This window comes from Agelaius phoeniceus, chromosome 1 (assembly GCF_051311805.1).
Source record: "Agelaius phoeniceus isolate bAgePho1 chromosome 1, bAgePho1.hap1, whole genome shotgun sequence".
Classification (NCBI taxonomy): domain Eukaryota; kingdom Metazoa; phylum Chordata; class Aves; order Passeriformes; family Icteridae; genus Agelaius; species Agelaius phoeniceus.
In genome coordinates this window covers 48623977-48642369 of record NC_135265.1, presented here as the reverse complement: position 1 = coordinate 48642369, position 18393 = coordinate 48623977, and the positions used below count along the sequence as shown (strand labels likewise).

Below are 18393 nucleotides of genomic sequence, written 5' to 3'. Positions count from 1 at the left end.
CCCTGGCACAGAGGCTGGCTCCTACTCAGGTGTCTGTCTGCCTCTCTGCATGACAGCATTTTTGCCAGGTGACTGTGTTTAGATGGCTGACTGAATAATATGATTGATTTAAGCTGACTCCCTGCTTTTGAGATATTTGAGAATACACAGCAACCTTATCACTTTTATTTATTGTCTACTTAATCAGGTCTGTTGAAGTTCTATTTTGTAGAATGATTGTACATACCTCACATCCTTGAATGAAGTGTCTCATTTGTGATTGTCTTTCATATGCATTGCCAATTTCATGGATCCAAGCCTCAAATTTACAGAAAAATGACTGTTTAACTCACCTCATCTTGATCCCCCATAGCATTGTGAATGGATTTTGTAAATAATGGATTGGGTGGTTCCTAATTTCAAACATTCCCTTCATGATAGATATGGCTTTCATACCAGTACAATCATCTTTTTTTCATTTCTTGAGTTCAAGAACTTCACAAGAGAGGTCAGAATGACCACATGCCATTTTAAAGACACAGTGGGGGATGAGTAGTATCAACACAGCAGTTTAGCAGGGTCAGAGAGAAAGCAGAGTTTTCTCAAGATCAAGGGCAGTACCTTGCCTATGGAGGTGTATCACTGTATCTCTGCCTGCTGTTCTAGCTTCCAGGGCACAATGATCTTACCTCTGTGTTACTCCCTAGTGTTCCACAAAACAATGTAGGATAAGAAATTGTATTAATTTTTTCTTCCCTTCCAAGTGGAAACCACATGTAGAAGATGTGGTTTTAACTTTTTAACATGAGGGGAAAATATAATGAGCCCTTACAGCAATCAGCCTTGTGTTCATACTGTTTTGAACAGTGAGGTGATACTGCTGTCTGGTCTGGTGCACTGGTCCTTTCCTGGAGTCTGTCTTGCATGGAGAAATCCCTGTTGTCCAAATTCAGTTCCCTACAGCAGCTTTGAAATTTAAATCTCTGCTGTACTTCAAGCAAAACACTTATTGAAACACCATCACATAATCTGTGGCCTTTCAAGAGAGGCTTATGAAAATATGCAAATCCCTAGATGTTCTTGACACAGCTAAAAGAAATTCAACCCTGATGATATTCTGTATCCCCTGTTTACAGATGGGGTACAAAATGCAGGTACAACTCTTTTCTTCTTTCTCACTTTTTTTTTTCCCCTGTTGTTTTCTGCTAATCCACAGAGGAGCAACATAACATGTCAAATCTGTTTACTCCTCAAACAGTCTGGGATGTTTGAATGTCTTTATTGTAATTTAGGAAGCAATTGACAGACAAAATTGTGTTGGGTAGACACTAAAAATAGGCACTGTAGGAACTACATAAACTCCCAGGTACAAATTAGCTCTTTTTTTTTTTTTTTTTTTTGCCAGTGCAATTTATAATGAGAAATGAACTAAGCTTCTATCTCAAAGTTCCAGCTATAGATCAGCTAGAAACTTGAGGGACTACTTTTATCCTGAGAGGTGGCATATTGATCTACAACTCCAAGAATTGTGCCAAGAATAGGAAATCAACAAGATCTTCACCTGATTTATGTAGGCTAGACATCTGTGGCACGCCTTTTGAAGGTGATCTCTCAGAGGCGTAATTAAAACTTGATTGTGAGTAATCATGATAATTTGTGTCTCTACATTGTAGCCCTGTGGCTGTTTTTATGTGGTTGTAAAGGTGGTTTGTCCCTGCTTGTGAAAAGGATGGTTAGAAAGCACTGGGCTTAAGGGCTAGAATTTTGCACACAGTTCTTACACAGAAGGTCTCCAAATTTTTCCAAGACTAGACCTCTGTTTCAGTTTAGTATTAGTCAAATTGCAAGTTAGTGAAAAAATAAATTCAAGAAGTTTTTTAACAGTAAAACTGAGCAGCCTCTAAATTTGCTCACTCTTAAGAGAGAGGCAGTGCTCTGATATTGGAGGTGCAGACTTGGGGTTGGAGAGAGTGGGCAAAGACAGCAGTTTGTAAATTAGTCTTACTTTGGTCTCTACATATTAGCAAGAACAGCATCACTTTTTCCTTCATCCTCAACTCACCTGTCAAAAGGAGAAGGAAAGTATTGGGACAAAGGTTATCCTTCAGCCTGAAGATTTTTCCATTGATTTTTCCTATGATTTTGTGTTAGTGTGGATAGAATTTTCAAGGCATACAAAAGGCTACTGCTGAAGCAGACTGGATTAATTTCTTTTTTATCTAGATGATAGTTAGAATGTTGAAGAAGCTGTTCATCATTTGGTTTTGAATTATTCCTAGGGTTTGTTTGTGCTTTAAGATATTCATCCTGCCTTCTAAAAGGCCCAGCTTTCTCAGTTTATATCAGTAACAGTGATTTTTACTCTTTCATTTTGAAACTGAAAGGCATAAAACACCATCCATTGTTTACTTATAAAATAAGGTGGGGAGAGGTGGCATCTCTAATTCTGCATGCAGAACAGTCAGCATAGTAGATAGAGTTAGAAGCTGATTATCATAAGAGGCATGAGTTAGAACCAATGATCAATTTTGTGAGAAACCCTAGCCTTTCCATTAATTTTGATTTATTGATTTTTATGAGCAGGAGCAGTGAGAAGCTCAGGCTTTGAGGAGGATCAGAGAGGCCAGTGCGTGTCGAGGGTTATTGCCTTGTTTCGTGCTGTGATTTATACAGTGAAGGTACTGGCTGCATTCTTCTGCTTGGTGTTATTTTATTTCTACTCATCATTATAGTATTTCATGACTTAAAGACAAGGGCCCTCTGAGAATCTGTTCTGTTGTGTCTCTGACATTATTACAGGCTGAAGGTCTGATTATTGGAAGTGCTGAGCCCTTGCAGCTCCAGTGGAATGAGTGAAAGCTGAAGGTGCTCTGAAAAGCACGCCTGAGGCATTTTGTTCTTCTGAAGGGATTGAGTTGTTCCTCATAAATATAGGTCCCTGCTTTGACTAATTCTCCCTTGGCTGCAAGTCCTTTGAAGTAAATGGAGTTTACTTGATTAGAATTAAACCTGTGCTCCAAATTTAACTCCCATCTTTGCCATGTAGCTAAAGAATTGATTAGATCTTAGTAAATCTGATGTTAAAATTAAGCTTCAGTTTTGCTTTCTAATTGGAATACTGCATGCTGGGAAAGATCAGAAACCTTTTTTTTTTTTTTGAGGGTTCAGGTGATTCTGCACACAATTCATGTTCCTACAGCAGAGTAAGTGAACACACTGAAAGGGGAGTTTTGTGGCTAGAAGAAGTACCAAGACCAAGTGTCTGCAGCTGGTGCAGAGAGTCAGCCAGCCTGAGCCACTCACATCCTCCTGGACAGACTTAATTCTAATTTGTCCAGTTCCAGTGAGAGAAAGCGGATGTCAGACAGTGGTTCAGCCCTGGGAAAATGTGATTTATCCCAGTGCTTGATAATTCTGCTCTTCTTGTAGAAGGAGGAGAAGGAGGAGGTTCCTCTTACAGGAGGAAGTTTGCCCTAGTGGTGGCAGTTTGATCCTGAAGTAAGGAAAGACGATGCTGTTTAAGCATATGAGTGACTGCTGGAAAAGTTCAAGGGAGCACTCATGAAGGGGGGAAAGGGGAAGCGAGAGATTTGGGGACTAGGTATATGGAGAAAGTTTATTCAACTTTACTTTTTTATTTGCCTTTTTCAGAACATAGATATGCAACCTACTGAAGTGGCCCTGCAAGTCATGGCAGAGTTTAAAGATTCTGTTCAGTCCTTGGCTAAAGGCCCTTCTCTACTCAGGTTGCTCAGATGTGTCCAGAGGTCAGCATTGCTTCAGTCCTTGGTTTTTGAAAATTCATTTTTTGCTCAAGGAGAATCACAGCACACTCCTGCTTTTCCATTTTGGGATCGTCACTAGAGTGCTCCTTCATTTCTTTACTTCCATAAAGCCAGTATTTGATTAAAAATAAGGATGTTTTGGAATTGTTTTTTGATTTTGTTTGTGTGGTTTTTATTATGTTTGTCTCAGATAAAGGATAGGTTATAGAAGATCCATTGCTTTTGATTCTGGTTACTTTCAAAGAACAAATTTAATCAGTTATATTCTCATCTCTATATCTGTCAACATTTTTCTTGTTACCTCTGTGCAATATGGTAGATCATCTGCTGTGTCAGCAGAGCTTCACATTTCAGTATGTACATTGATCTAATCCTGTTTTGTGAGTGATGGGCCCTGGTGTTTGGTTCTCAGCAGGCAAGATGGACCATGCTGTTATAGAAGTGGGAAAGGCTCTTCTTTTGATGAGCTTCTTCTCTTTGTCTCTCTGTCCCAGAGTGAGCTACAAAACTTGGCACAAATGACAAACATTGAGAGAATATTCAGGCAAACAGGTAGTTGCTTCCTCTTCTTGCTGTCAGTCTCCTAAAGACAAGGGTCTACATTGTGTTTTGTTGTCTTTAAGACTTTAGACCAAGGCTGGCTTTTTACAGTAGTGTTTTGGCATCCTTTGCTCCAAGAACTGGGATTTCACTCAAATTTGCTACTTTCTAGATTTCATGGTTGATTGTATTTTACGTTTATTTTTTGAAGCTCCTGCCTGTACATGTTTTATTCCACCCCCCTTGTTTTTCTGTTTTTAGCCAGTGAGACCTGCAACGATTTCCACCCCATGTTCTTCACCCATGACAGATCGTTTGAGGAGTTCTTCTGTATCTGCATTCAGCTTTTGAACAAGACATGGAAGGAAATGAGGGCAACTTCAGAGGACTTTAACAAGGCAAGAAAAAGGGTGGGGTGGGAATAACTGGGCAGAATGGTGAAACAATGCCATATATTCTTCCCTAGAGACACAGGGATTTCTGAATTCCCATTCTGCTGAAAGCCTAGAGATTTATCTCTTTGGATGCTTAGCACATCAGGATGCCAGCATTTAAAAAGCTATGGATAGAAGATGGGAGATGTAAGGAGGTTCACAAACCTTTTTCAGTCATGTTGCACTGCAGACTACGAGACTAAAATCCTGGCTTGAGGGGAAATTCTGCCTTTTTATGTTAGCAATATTATGCTGAAGTGCTGCAGCCTCCAAGGTTGTAAATAATGCAGAGAGTACTGCAGTGATAATTCTGTGCATCCCTTTCATTTCATGTGAGCACTAAAGTGATAAAATATTCAAGAGTGGACACAATCATGACAGAGTACTGTGCAGTTTAGCCTGATAAAACAAAAAGAAAAACAAAAATAACCCAACAAACAAACAAAAAAAAAAAAAAAAACCAAAAAAAAAAAAACAAAACCACGAAACCACAGAAAAAAACAACCACCAACCAATCAACAAAAATTAAAAAATAAAAAAACCACAAACAAACCACCAAAAAACCAAACCAAAACAAACAAACAAACAAAACCCCTCAAAACCAGTGAAATAAAAATTCAACCAAAAAGCTCCTCAGTAGGAATTCTGGAAGTTTCAGCCAATCTCCTGATGCTCAGAAAAGCAATAAAGAACACATTTTTCTCCGCGGTCCCTAGACATCCAATTTTTACTCAATTTACCATGAGGCTGAACAGTATCTCTGGCATTTTCTAAGAATGGCAAACTCATGCTTTTATGGCCAGCTGTCATGCTTATCTTTATTGGGATCCTCTGACTGGATCTTGGGCCTCTCCCTGGGAGATGTTGGGTTTAGAACTGTTGGTTGAGAATGAAAAAGTGAGACTAAGACATGCTCTGTCAGCACGTGCCTTATGAGTGCTCTGAAGTCACCAGACTCAAATGTTATGTTAGAGCCAGTAGGAATGATCATGCCTGACTTTTAATTGGAACTGTCTGTTATTGAAGTGGTCCCAATGTGCATTTTCTACTTCAGAGTGAAGCTGAATTTTTAGGTCACAATGAGGAGTAACCTTTGTTGACTTCTTTCAGGCAAGTTAGTTGGCAGCACTGGCAGAGCCCTGGCTAAAGAGAGAAAGGAAGCAGCATATCCATGCTGCTGTAGCCAGATGACCTAGAGCTTTGTTCTTACATGGAATTTTTGACATGCTTCTCTTCCCTAATGATCCAGGAACACAGAAGGAGCAATAGCAAGATAATTCACTGGACCATATAGGGTTGCTAAAATCAAGAGCTTAAAAAGCAACTTTATAAAGACTAATTCATAATATGTTGTTGTTTTAAATAAATGTATTGACAGCTGCCTATTACTTACAGGCCTTCTATCTCAGTAGAAGAAGGATTTGTCTACATAATTTCCCACAACTTGAGTTGAAAAATTATTAGCAATCCTAGGGAATTCAGATAAAGAATGGCTCCATTTTGGCCGCCAGCCCAGGTCACCCTAAAAGGAAAACAAAGAAATTTGCTTTGCAGTGTTAGGCATTGTTGTGGAGGTTCATAGGAGATCAGGAAGGTTTTTCTCTGATATGACTAGTTTGCTACTTGTGTTTTCTGTTGCTGATAGTCGTGTGACTTCACCTATCAGTTCTGTCATGGTCAGTAACATTGGCACTGTGTCTTACTGCATGTGTCATTGAAGACATGGGCAATTCTTAACTCTGTGGGGCAAATCTGAAACATTTGCCATTGGGTTTACCAGGGTTTGTGTCTGGTGGTGGCACTGTGCTGCATGATCCTGGACCCAGGATCTCTGCCTGCAGAAATCACTCTTGATTTTGTAACTGTGTCTGTAAAGGGGAGGGAATGCTAAGCTCTTGAGTCTCTCATTTCTAACACTTCTCTAATTATGTTTTGCTTATCTAAATCCTTTCTTAGAGTCATAAGGAAATTTTTGTGCTCTTATCCACTTCAAATGACATGTGGTAGTGATGTGAATTACTCAGCTGATAAACATCTGAAGGGATCTGTGAGTGCAGCAAACTGTGTTCTTGTGTGGGTTTGTGAAGCACTGGAGGGCTTGTGGGGGCTGACACGTTATATGGTGGTACCCAAGGTTTATCCATCTGCTTGGTGGGTGACAGCAGCCAGTGAAGCCCATGACTTTACCAAACTAAACACCTCCATTTTTCATCCTTACCTGGCAAGACACTTTGGTGATCACAGCATGTTAGTGTCCTGTCTGCATCTTTGTGTGCTAAGGGTGCCCATTTCTGTGCAGTCACTATTGAAAACTTGGCAGGCAAGGGCCATGTGGGCCTGGGGAGCATTTAGTCTGTCCTTTCAGAGGTGGGGAAGAGACCAGACCTCACAAGATGCAGTAATTAACTTGTGTGGGGAAAAAAAAAATCTTCCATCTTCTCTTTGTGTTACTCTTTTTCAGTTTCAATAACTTGATTGTCATGGTAGTGTATGAAACACCACTTTGTTATGGTTTATTATCCCCCTGCCTGATGGGATCATTTGTTTTATTCCTTTCTCTGTCCCTTCCTTCCTTAAAACCTCCAAAACAAAATTAGACACTCTCAGTATATTGATTGGTAACTCTTGAGACCTGGACATTCTGCTAAAAAATCTAGACTGCTTGCTTTGATGTTTAATCATAATTGAAGAAAAGGAGCTTTTTAGTTTAATTTCAAACTTTTTATTAATCACAGTAACTTGTACATTGAGGGTCTGTAGGAGGTCTGTGTGCACATACAGAGAATTATTTCCTCCTCTTTGAATTGGGGAATGACAGGCAATAAAAGAGGCAAGGTGATTGAATTTCCCCTCAGGTTTTGGTGCCTGCTCTCAAGGGTTCTTTAAGCCACATACTAAGACTTCTGTTGAGGACAAAATGGCATACCGTGCCATCGTGGTTCTTCAATTTATGGTGTGGAGATTCCACATAGGTGAGTTCATTTTTAAAGTTTCAAAAATAATTAAACCAGCTCTTTGCTCACAGTTGGAAGAATTTTATGGTATTTTAGTGAGACATTTATGATCTCATGCTTTACCCAATTCTTATTCATTAAAAGACACACGTTTTGTCAACTCTTGCATGAGAAAAAGTCCTTTGATGTCTATGGTGATATTATGATACTGTCAGACCTAAAACCTTTTTTTCAGTCTCTCTATGCACTGGTAGACATCTGAATAGAATAATACAGACAGGCAGCTAAGCTTATATTATGCCTTTGTAACATCTTAAGACATGCATAATTCATGTTTTGTGAGTTTCCTAGAGAAATTAAGATCCAGTTGTATAGATAGACATGCAAGTGGCAACAATTCCATTTGAAACCCTTTTGTTTTTATTTGAGCCTACAGATGATCAAAGGACACTTTACAAGTTTCTCCAAAGTAATTTGTGAGCAGGCAGCGTGGTTTATGGCTTTGAAAATATAATCTCCAAGCTTTACATACTTCTACATGTTTTATTAAAGCAGAAGAAAGTGTTGTGTATTGATTTTTGGAGTCAGTGCTGATTGTAAAAAAGCTGGCCTGAGTTATCTCACATCCAGCATCTAGAAACCTTCATCAGCAACCTGCCCATTTAAATAGGTGCCCATCAGTCAGATTTCCATCTTATAGGGACCACCCTACACTCTGCCAGGGTAATCAGACTCTGCTGCCACACAGACTGAGAAATACTTAAACTGCTTTGAGGTTTATGGTTTCTTTTTATCACAGTGGTAGGGGGAATTTAAAGTACCTGCTGGACAGTAAAATTCCTCCCATGGGGCCAAATGAAAGCATACTCCCAAAGGAAAAGTTTTTCTTGATCCCCACTAGATGTACTTTAGTAAATGCACCTGGATTGCCCTAATGTGGATTTACACTGTGATTGATATCTCTTTAGTGGTCTTCTTGTAAAGTACACATATGGTTTCTTGGGATACAAGGAGACAGCAAGTAGGACATTGTATAGGGGACAAGATTATCCTCTTAACTCTTTTTTCCAGAGATTTCAGGCAGCTGCTTTTCGTAGGTTTGAAGTTCACATGCTAATAGGAGGAAGGGTGAGCAAATGGATTATTTTAATTGCAGCCATAACTTGTCTTATTAAACTTGCAGAACAGAATAAGCAATTTGCTAATTCTGTACCTTGTGTTGTACCATCCAGTGTGGAAGGAAAAAGACAAATTTTTTTGACTTGGCTAGCAGGGTGTTGAAGCTGCATTACAGAGAATGGGCACAATGTGGCTGATTTTATTAGTATTAGTGTAGTTGTTGGGTTTTAGATGACCAAAAATGACTACTCATAACAAGATGCAGATTATCATTCCAGCGTGGCTAAAGTTAAATGGGAGGAACCAAAGCTGAAAAAAATTGTAAATACTGTGATATAAGGTGCTTGAAAACAAAATCCACTTCATTCACTAAAATTACAGGTTTGAGGAATAGGAAAGTGGGACAAGGTTGGGTTATGATGCTGCCAATGCATTTTTCTTGTTACTTAGAGATTTAGTTAATTTGCCCTCTGGACATGTGTTTGAGATCATCACAGTACAGAACATGAGCTTTTAAATGTTTTGTGCAAACGTATTTTTTAATAAGGATATATAATAATATTGCATAATATAGAAGAAGAAGAAGAAAATACTTTGTAATAAGAAAAATATTCTCAGAAACCTCAAAAAAACAGGTTTCAGCATTCAGCTAGTATCCATTTCACAGTGACAACCTGCTAAGGGATTGCCCTTGTGGTATCTGCCTATTTCAGGGACACACAAAGCTGCAGCACTGGATCCCCCTGCAGCAGGGGGGTCTGCTCAGCAAGATGATAAAACATGTCACTGACAGGCATGCACATAACAAACTGCCTTTGTGGTGATCAGAGGAGTAGACATTGTTCACAGTGGCAACAGATGCAAACAATAAATGCCCTACGTGAGTCCTGTAATTAAATAGCAAAGCAAACACAGGCATTTGATAACCACAAAAGATGTTTATGGCTCATGCTCAGGCTCTGCAAACATTTTTCCTTGCTCACTGACAAGATAACAGAAAAGGTAACCAGGCGTAACATAAAAATGAAAAATACCATTTCCTTCCTCGGTGGAGGTTTGGAAATGCCATGCCACAGGTTTCTCAGCTTCTTTGGTGTTGCTGTGTTTTTGGAAGCTGTAGGGATGAATAATTGGGGAAGGCTGGGTTCAAAATATGACTATGGCTCTTAAGAAGCAAACTTGTGTGAGCACTGGTTTGTGTGAAAATGTGTGGTGGGCCAAACCCTCCATCAGATAGTGTGAGTTACCCATGAGGAAGCTAAGGCCTAGGGGTCATTTTGAAAGGGTCAGAGCAACAATGTGGCAGAGGAGTTGTCACCAGCTTTGTTGGGTCCACTGCAAACTGGGGAGACTGGAGGAGCAGACTCTGCATAGCTCCTGCCCAAAATGCCCCCCCTGGCTGCAACCTTGTGGTCCTAATGCTGGTCCTTGACATGGCAGCTCTGTGCCTGACCTAGAAGTGACAGGGCTTTGCCTCACTCCCGTGGGAGCAGCAGGTCCCCAGCATGCTCAAGTGATCCCCTCTAGTGGCACTAACAACATTCTGCACTTTTCTGCTTCTTGCAGGCTTGGCCAAGTCTTGATAAACCACACTTAACAGGAAGGAGGCAAAGGTACCCAGAGCTGAAGTGCCTTGGCAGTGAAGCAGCTGCAGGGTCAAAATCAGGACCAGGATGTCTGGCCACTTGCTCCAGCCCCCTCCATCACCCTGCCACAGATGCAGTAGCAGCTCCAGCCCCAAATGGGTGCTTTCCTCTCTCTGTGCCTCTCTTCCCCCCCACCCAGCTGCACAGGGGGCTTGGAGAAGGATTGCAAATGGTAGCTTCAGAACATGAAAGAATCATTACCTCAAACAAGAGAAAAATAATTCAGACAAACTTGAAAGTAAAATGCTTTGGTCAGTGTTTAAACCTGTTTGTCACCGCCTTTTCAATGCAATGAAAGAAGGAAGGAGAGGGATGGTAAATAGTTCTTCACAGATGCTCTCCAAAGCATTATTGTTTTCTTATGGGTCTGAAGCAGATGAATTTAACTTCTTTTGGGAGAAGCTTTGGAAGGCTGTTCTGTTTGGATTTTACTGTTGGGAAATGCCAGGCTAGTGGAATGATTGCACCTCTCTGTTAGCTTTATTGCACCTTCCCTTGAGAATGCTTTGTTTATATCACTCAGGGATATTGCAAATAAATTATTCTCACATAGAATGAATTCAGTATTCCCCAGGCTGGGGCAGATTAGCACAAATTAAATCCCACATTTTCACACCTGACGCCAATAGCACTTTATTAACTTTTATTGGAAGCAGATAATTGCTATAAATATATTGTATCATTATTTGTAAAATGCATGAATTTTTAAAAAAAATGTGGCAATTAACATTTTGCAAGTCTGTTGCATAGATTACAGAGAAAATGAGACTTTTTAATTGAAGAAATTACTCCCTTCAAATATAATAGGAATCCTTTAGAAAGGATAATTTGGGTGCAGAAAAATTGTCAAGTCTATTCCATCAATAACCTCTTCCTTCAGAATGGACTTTTTTAAATAGTGCAATTGAATGTGATGCAGAGAAAGCCTGTTTAAGACCTTTCCCTAGCATTTGGTCAGTGTTCCCTCTATGCTTTTTGTGGCCTAGATATTCCAAATGTATGCCTTCATCAGCTGCTCACTTAGGAATGGCTCTGCTTAGTCTTCTCCATCTCTGTGCATTTATCTCCACCTGTCAGATCTCCAAATGTGTCCCATAGCACTCATCTGCTGCTCCTGGCTGCAGGAACCTGAGAAGGGGTATTTAAGATGCTGAAGAGGCATCTTTCCATTTACTGAGGCATCAGTCTGTAAAAATCAGATTTAAGTATTCATACCCCAAATCAGGGCTGTCAAGCTCAAAAGAATTGAACAACAGTATCACATTTTTAAATCTAGGTGGTTGCTTCCTTCTGAAAAAATTTCAGTCTGAACTAGCATTGTCAAGAATGCAAATACATTTAAAAAACTAATTTGTGAAAATTAAGTACTGAGACTGCATAATGAAGCAGTCTAACTTGCCCTTTTTCTGCACTTTGTAGCTTATGAACTATTTTTCTAGTTCAAAGACATTTTTCATTTAAAACAGTGTCTTTACTATTTTTTGTCTTTGCCACAAGGCTTTGGAAATCTTTAGTAGTAGGGCCATATCTAGTTACAGATGAACAGTCCTTCTCCAGTGACCACATATGCAATGATTTCAAGGGGGGCATAGCCTTAAAAGGAAAATAATTTTCAAGCATGATTTCTGCTTATTTATATGCCTGGATGGGTGCACCAACAAAGAGATGGATTCTTCAAGCCAAAAATCAAGGAAAGGGAAGGATGTCTCAACAAAACATCTATTATTTAAAAAAAGAAAAGAGTACTTTAGTGTAATCCATTCCTTGGCCAGCAGTTTGCCTTGTCCTTTCCCCAGTGATGAAACACTGTGTTGGCTTCAGCAGTGGAATCTCTTATTTGAGGAAAACCTAGCCATTGTTGGCAGAGGAGATTTTATCCCCCAGATTTCTAGTGAAGTCTGTGTGTTACTGTAGAATACATGCAGGTCTGTGTAACACCCTGGAGATGATAATTTTTAAAGCTGCTGGTACTTCATACTTTCAAAGCACTCTTCATTTTCATCTCAGTGGGTGCTGATCAAACCAATAAACTTTCTCAGCCTTCAAAAAGATGACTGAGTGGAAAGCCCAATAACCAGAGGAGAAACACTGAGTGTGGGTTATCTGTGCTAACCACTCTCTTTCTACTCCACAGAAACATTTTGCACTGGAAAAAAAATGCCTCAGTTGCATGTAGAGTGTGTTAGTGGTGAAGGGAAATGATATAACCTAACTGGAACTGTCACCAAAACAGCATATTTTGTGATATTGCCCCTGTCATTCCTGTCTAAAAGTGTGGATAATAATCAGATCCCAGGAACCACTCTTGTCTCTGTATTTTTATTTATTCTTTCTAGGATGTGTTTTTGTAGTACAGTTAAATCAGAGGTGCATGGCATATGGCTTTTTGCTGCATGAATTGCTGCTGATGTGAATGTCAGTGGGCATATAATACCAGATTTTCATTTTGTGAATCACAATGCATGGAATTCAGCCCAAGAGCTCCCCAGACTATAGACCTTATTATAGGCAAATAAAAAAGGGAAGGAAGGGGGGAGAGGTGATGTCTTGGATATTTTGTTTCAGTTGAAATGAGGTTATCGTGATGAATGATGCAGCTGACAATGAGATTTTTATAGCCTCTCTTGGAGTAGCAGAAGAGCTTGTATTATTGTTGGTTTGCTTTAAGTAATTGTAATCTAAATAGCACCGTGGTTGAAAAGAGCAGCAGAAATCTTTGATATGTGTCTCGTAAGCAAAGCCAGGGTGCTTATTTGTTTTTGTCTAGTCTGTCCTTATACAAATGTCCTTCATTGTTTGCATCTTACATCTCGGGTATTGTCTTGATTGAATATGTCAGTCACCATTAAAGAGGCGTTTGCCAGTCAGGGGCTGCTGCTGCCTGTCTCTATTTTTAGCACATGAGGTAACTGGCCAGCAGCTGACAAGCTGATCCTGCTACCCATGCACCAGTGTAAATTAAGGTTGGCTGTGATAGAGGCAGATGGGAGGGAGGGCTGCTGGAAGGCAGCGTGAGAGGGAGGGAGAGGATGGTGTGGGGGTGCAGACGGGCTCTCCTCTCCTTTACCCACATCAGCTGTCTCAATCCACATCCACACCATGCACACTGGGCCAACACAGGTACCTGCTGGCTCTCTGTGGGTTACCTTTATTAGGTGGTCACAGGTTAAACTGGGCCATGATGTGCTAATGTGAACTGTCCTCAAGCTCCCAGACACTGCATGAGAGGGAAAATGGAGGAGGTGAGGGGTTTAGCATGTCCTTTCTGAAGGCAGTGTTAGATTTTGCCCCACAGAGTATTTGGCCTTGAGACCACAGCAGAGGCAGTTTTTATTTGGGATGGTAGTGAAGCTTAGACATGTGAATTTGGGTTCTGCCACATTTCCACTGAGAGCTAAATAGCTTACTGGGGAATGAAAAGTGTTGTGTGTGCCTCTGAAAGTGGTAAGGCTCTTTTTTCTTTGCCCTTTCCCCTCTTCACTGTGGATTTAAATAGTATGCAAAAAATCTTGTAGATTTATTGATGATGAAAATGTAATTTATTAGGAGGTTCCATCCCAGTCCCTTAAGTTACCTTTATATGTTGGTCATGGTAAGCAGAGAAGCAAGGCCCCCAATAATGCATATGAAAGCTGAGGAATATCACCTTAAAAGCTGAGCACAAGAATGGAGACAGATTAGATACCATGAAAGTATATCAACCCAAACAGTGGGGAGAGGTGAAGGAACAAATATCAGAATCCTTGAAAAAGACATTCGTGTAGATGATTAAAGATCTTGCCATGCCAGCTGAAGATATTTTTGCCATGGCCATGAAACTGAAATGCTCAAGAACCAATCCTTGCATCAAGAATGTCGAGTCTGCTTCTAAAAGACTTCTGTGAAAGTATCTGGTAAAAGAGCTTTCATGCATGCTTTGAATTTTATGGCAATTTTTTTCTCTGAAGACTTTTCTTCAGATTTCAAGCATCAGTTTTCTCTCTCAGGGAAACTGATCAGAATCTCAGCAGGAAGAGCTTAAAAATTGCAGTTCTATCCATTTTACTTGACTAGTACATGCTGCCTAGAACTTTTGTTGTACTTAACCAAGAGCTCAAAGGAAACCACAGATCTCATCATATCATTGTTACATTGTCAGCCTCTTCATAAGCAATTGACCAGCCCTTCATAGTGAAAATAACATCTCTAAAGTCACCAAGTGGAAAAATGAAACATCTTTGTTTTTGTAAAATCAGATGTGTGAGATAAAGAATGTAATCTCATAGCTGTCAAGATTCTGAGATTCCTTCCAAAAACTCATTTTTATGTAAGCTAGGGTTCTGGAAATTGTTAAAGGACTGTTACCTTCCCTGGGGATCTGGAAGTTGTTAAAGGGCTGCTTTCTTCCCAGTGATTTTCTTTTTTGATCTGATTGTCAAATAACTGATACTTCTTCATTTTAAGGCCTATATGTGATTTTTTTTGAAAGCTAGGACTGAATGTAGCAATCTTAATGAATTTCTCTCTCTGTTCCTTTAGCTTCTCTCCATGTTCAGCACTCCAATCTTCAACAGGATTTATTCCCCCAGCTTACTTTCCACCTGTCCTCTTTCCTTGGAACAATGGCATGCCTCATAGTACTTCCACCTGCCCTAAGGAGGGTGTTAATGGCTTTTCTCACTTTCTAGCTGGGGACACTCGCTGACTACTTTGGGCAGCCACAACTGACAAGACATCAGAAAAGACTCTTTCAGGTCATAGAATATTGGAAGCCAGTTTTTGGAGCCAGGATGGGTGTTATTGGTAGCTATGTATTTTCAGCAGGGGTAGAAATCTGAAGGCCACTGTTAAAATTGTAAAGTCATAATTACATGTGCACATGCGTTTCTTCTTCCTAAAAATTGATCCGTGTGGACAGAAAAGTCTTACCTCAGAAATAGTGGTATAGATACAATATTTTAATAATGATGGCAGAGAACAAGATACTCTTTTATCTAGCCTAATTCTGCACACAGTGGACTTCAAAGTTTAATTTACTTAGAGAAAAGAACTGTCTCTACCAATCTGGGAGATGGACTTCAGGTAAAAGATATTTTATGTGTGCAGCTTGAAAATGGATTCAGTTATATACACAGCCTGAATGGCCCTTTGCTGTGTAAAATCTTTAAAGTACCAGGCAAAATCTTTAAACTGGTGGTTCTACTTTAGGAGAAAAGAAAGAAAATATCTCCATAAAACTTATTTACCTTTGCATGGGTTAAGGGTGTTTTATTGCCTTGAGGCTTTTAAGCTCCAGAGAACAGGATGTTTCATAGCTGCTCAATTTGCTTTAGTTATTATAATTTGAAAGAGTTTGATGGTTCTAATTTCCTTCTCTACGCTTCTTGATTTTAGTACTAGAGTAACACTTCAGTGTCTTGTATTGATTTTTATGGTGGCCAGGGTTTTGATATTAATTTCTGCGGATATTTTCTTTGATACTAAAAGCTGAGGATGGGTGACTGGCAAAGCAAATTGAGGACTGACAAAGGCTAATTTCATGTAGGCTAATTTCATGTTTTACAAATATTGTTGTAGGTGCTTGGTCTCTGGGCTGATGAGTACCATGAATCACCAGTGCACCCTTGTGTGGTGTGGACTAACTGCACTCTGGGTTGCATTAGCTAAAGCACAGCCAGCATGGCAGAGGAAGGGATTATTTCCCCCAGCTTGGCCTTTATGAGGCAGCAACTGGAAGACTGTGTCCAGTTTTCTCCCCTAGAAATTAGGAGAAACTGATGAAATAGTGCTAGTCCAGCAAAAGTCTACCAAGATGATTAAGGAGGATGGAGCATGTGGTGTTCAAAGGGAATGTGAAGGAACCAGGTTTGTTCATCCTGGAAAAGGCTGGATCCAGGGTGGATCCAGTTGTACCTTCTGCCATTGTTAGAACAAGAAGGAGGAGGAGAAGATGCACACCCTTCTCAGAAGTACGCAGAGAAAGAGGAGAATAGAAGTCGCAATGAAAAAAACTGTTAGGATGTAAGGATGAAACACTACTGATACTGGTGCAGCTCTTGAACCAGTTGCATAGAGAGATTATAAAATCTTTATCCCTGGAGAAAAATAAAACTTGCCCAGAATTGCCCTGAGGAACCTGACTTAAGTATGAAATTAGCTTTGCTGTGTCTGCAGAACTCAATCCCTAGAACTGTCTAGCAACCTGAATTATTTTGTAGTTTTATGGGTAAAAACTACTTTCTCATGCAGTAGGGTATCTTATCCAGATAGGAAGAAGTGGTAATTCACGTCATTAATCATCATTGAAACAAATTCAGATGGAGCATCAGCCAAGCTCATAAATTTTCCTTATGTTAAATAAAGCATAAAAGATCATTGTGATGGATTCCATGGCCCCTTTAAGAAGTCAGGCTTTCCCCATTAACTGTGGTGATCCCTTTAAAGCAGTTTTAACTTGTCTTAGCTTTGACAGCTGAGCTGTTACTACTCAGGGGCATTCAAGCCTCTTCAGAAATGTGATGTTGAAAGCATTTCTTCAAAATTTTCTTGCCAACATTTACAAAAGTATATTTTACTAAATGGTTACCACTGGCTATACTACAGCACAGCTGACATGGTAACTTCACTAACCACAGTAACTCGTTTGAACCCTAATTCTTAAAGCAGGCAATGTGTGTAGAAGTTGCAGAGCCATGGTTGGCTGCTATTGGATTGGTTTTGGGGATGCTTGCTGTTTGTGGCTGGCTGTTCGGGTTTGGGGTTTTTTTATAAGTCCTTATCTTATAACAAAACCTTGCTTTTGCTTAAGCTCCATTCCTTACAGGTTCTAGCTTCAGGTGCAAGCTGTCACTTCACCATCCCAGGAAGTTTCAGGTATTTCTTTTAAGCACAGGTTTATGGCCAAAAGGAAAACACCATTTGAATCGACAGAATATACAAAGGGTAAAAAAGGAGAGCAGAAAGGTGATGTTAAGTGATTTTTGTAGGATAACAAGGATGTATAATTTATGTCTTCCTGCATGTTGCCTGAAACGTTAGTGGTAGAGATGGGAACTTAGCCCACACCTCACTTGTCAGTGCTTTGGTGACAGGACAATTATATCTTGATTTCTTTTCTTCTATGATACACAATTCTGTTAGCAAGGAGAAGGGGTTTTTCCCTCTGTGGTGGAAGCATCTTCCACATTAAAGGAAAATATTTACTCTTTGTTTACATCCTTTAAAGGTTAAAGTAATTAAATGGTTAGATGCAGTGTTTGCTGCACCTTTGGTGTCAATGGCTGAAATTAAAATGTTTGGCAATTTGAGACAGTAACAAGAAGGATGAGGATAAACTGAAGAGATGGCATTCACACTGTCGTTTTGTGCACAATCTCTCATGCACGGTTAGAAGCAATAAAAATTTGAGAGCATTATGAGAGAACCAGAAATAGTTTTTTTCCCCTCTCTCTCAAAATGACCAGAAAGACCGCAGTCATAAATGACAAATTTAATAATCCACCATTATTTACCAGTATGTGCATACACGAGCACAGAGTTGGCAATGCTTGCTGGCTTTGGGGATGTGTGCTTCTGTGGCTGCCACAGGTGTTAGAGATGTTCTGCATTGGGCAGAAGGTAAGACAGGACCTTGAATATAGGAACCTGTATGTTCGTGGTGCCTGGCTCCAGCACAAAGCAGCAGAGCTCTTATTGCCAAGGAGAGACTATGCCTTGGCCTTTCTGGAAAAAAGTTCCCTGCTGTCCAGATGTGAAAATTAGTTTCTGGCTAACACAAAAATGTTGAGCACCACTTGAAAGGACAACAGCTCAGGTGTGGAAGGCAGCCAGACCTCACTGCAGGCTGTGGCTCGGGTAGAAGAGTTGTCCACAGTGGAAGTATTAAAAAAAGAGTTATAAAAAAGCTTCCAAATGCATTGCATCCTACAAAGCAAAGCTATTCTGATTAAACTGATAA

General features: G+C 40.0%; 1 protein-coding gene across 5 annotated transcripts in view; it reads left to right on the top strand.

The window, feature by feature from the left end:
- The window catches only part of ELMO1 (engulfment and cell motility 1), a 303458-nt gene that overhangs the window by 195407 nt on the left and 89658 nt on the right, over positions 1–18393 (top strand). For all 5 annotated transcript variants that reach the window (XM_077178465.1, XM_077178469.1, XM_054637468.2 and 2 more), the window contains one exon: positions 4566–4702. In XM_077178465.1, the coding sequence (XP_077034580.1) occupies positions 4566–4702 (137 nt within the window). The remainder of the gene's footprint in view (positions 1–4565; positions 4703–18393) is intronic.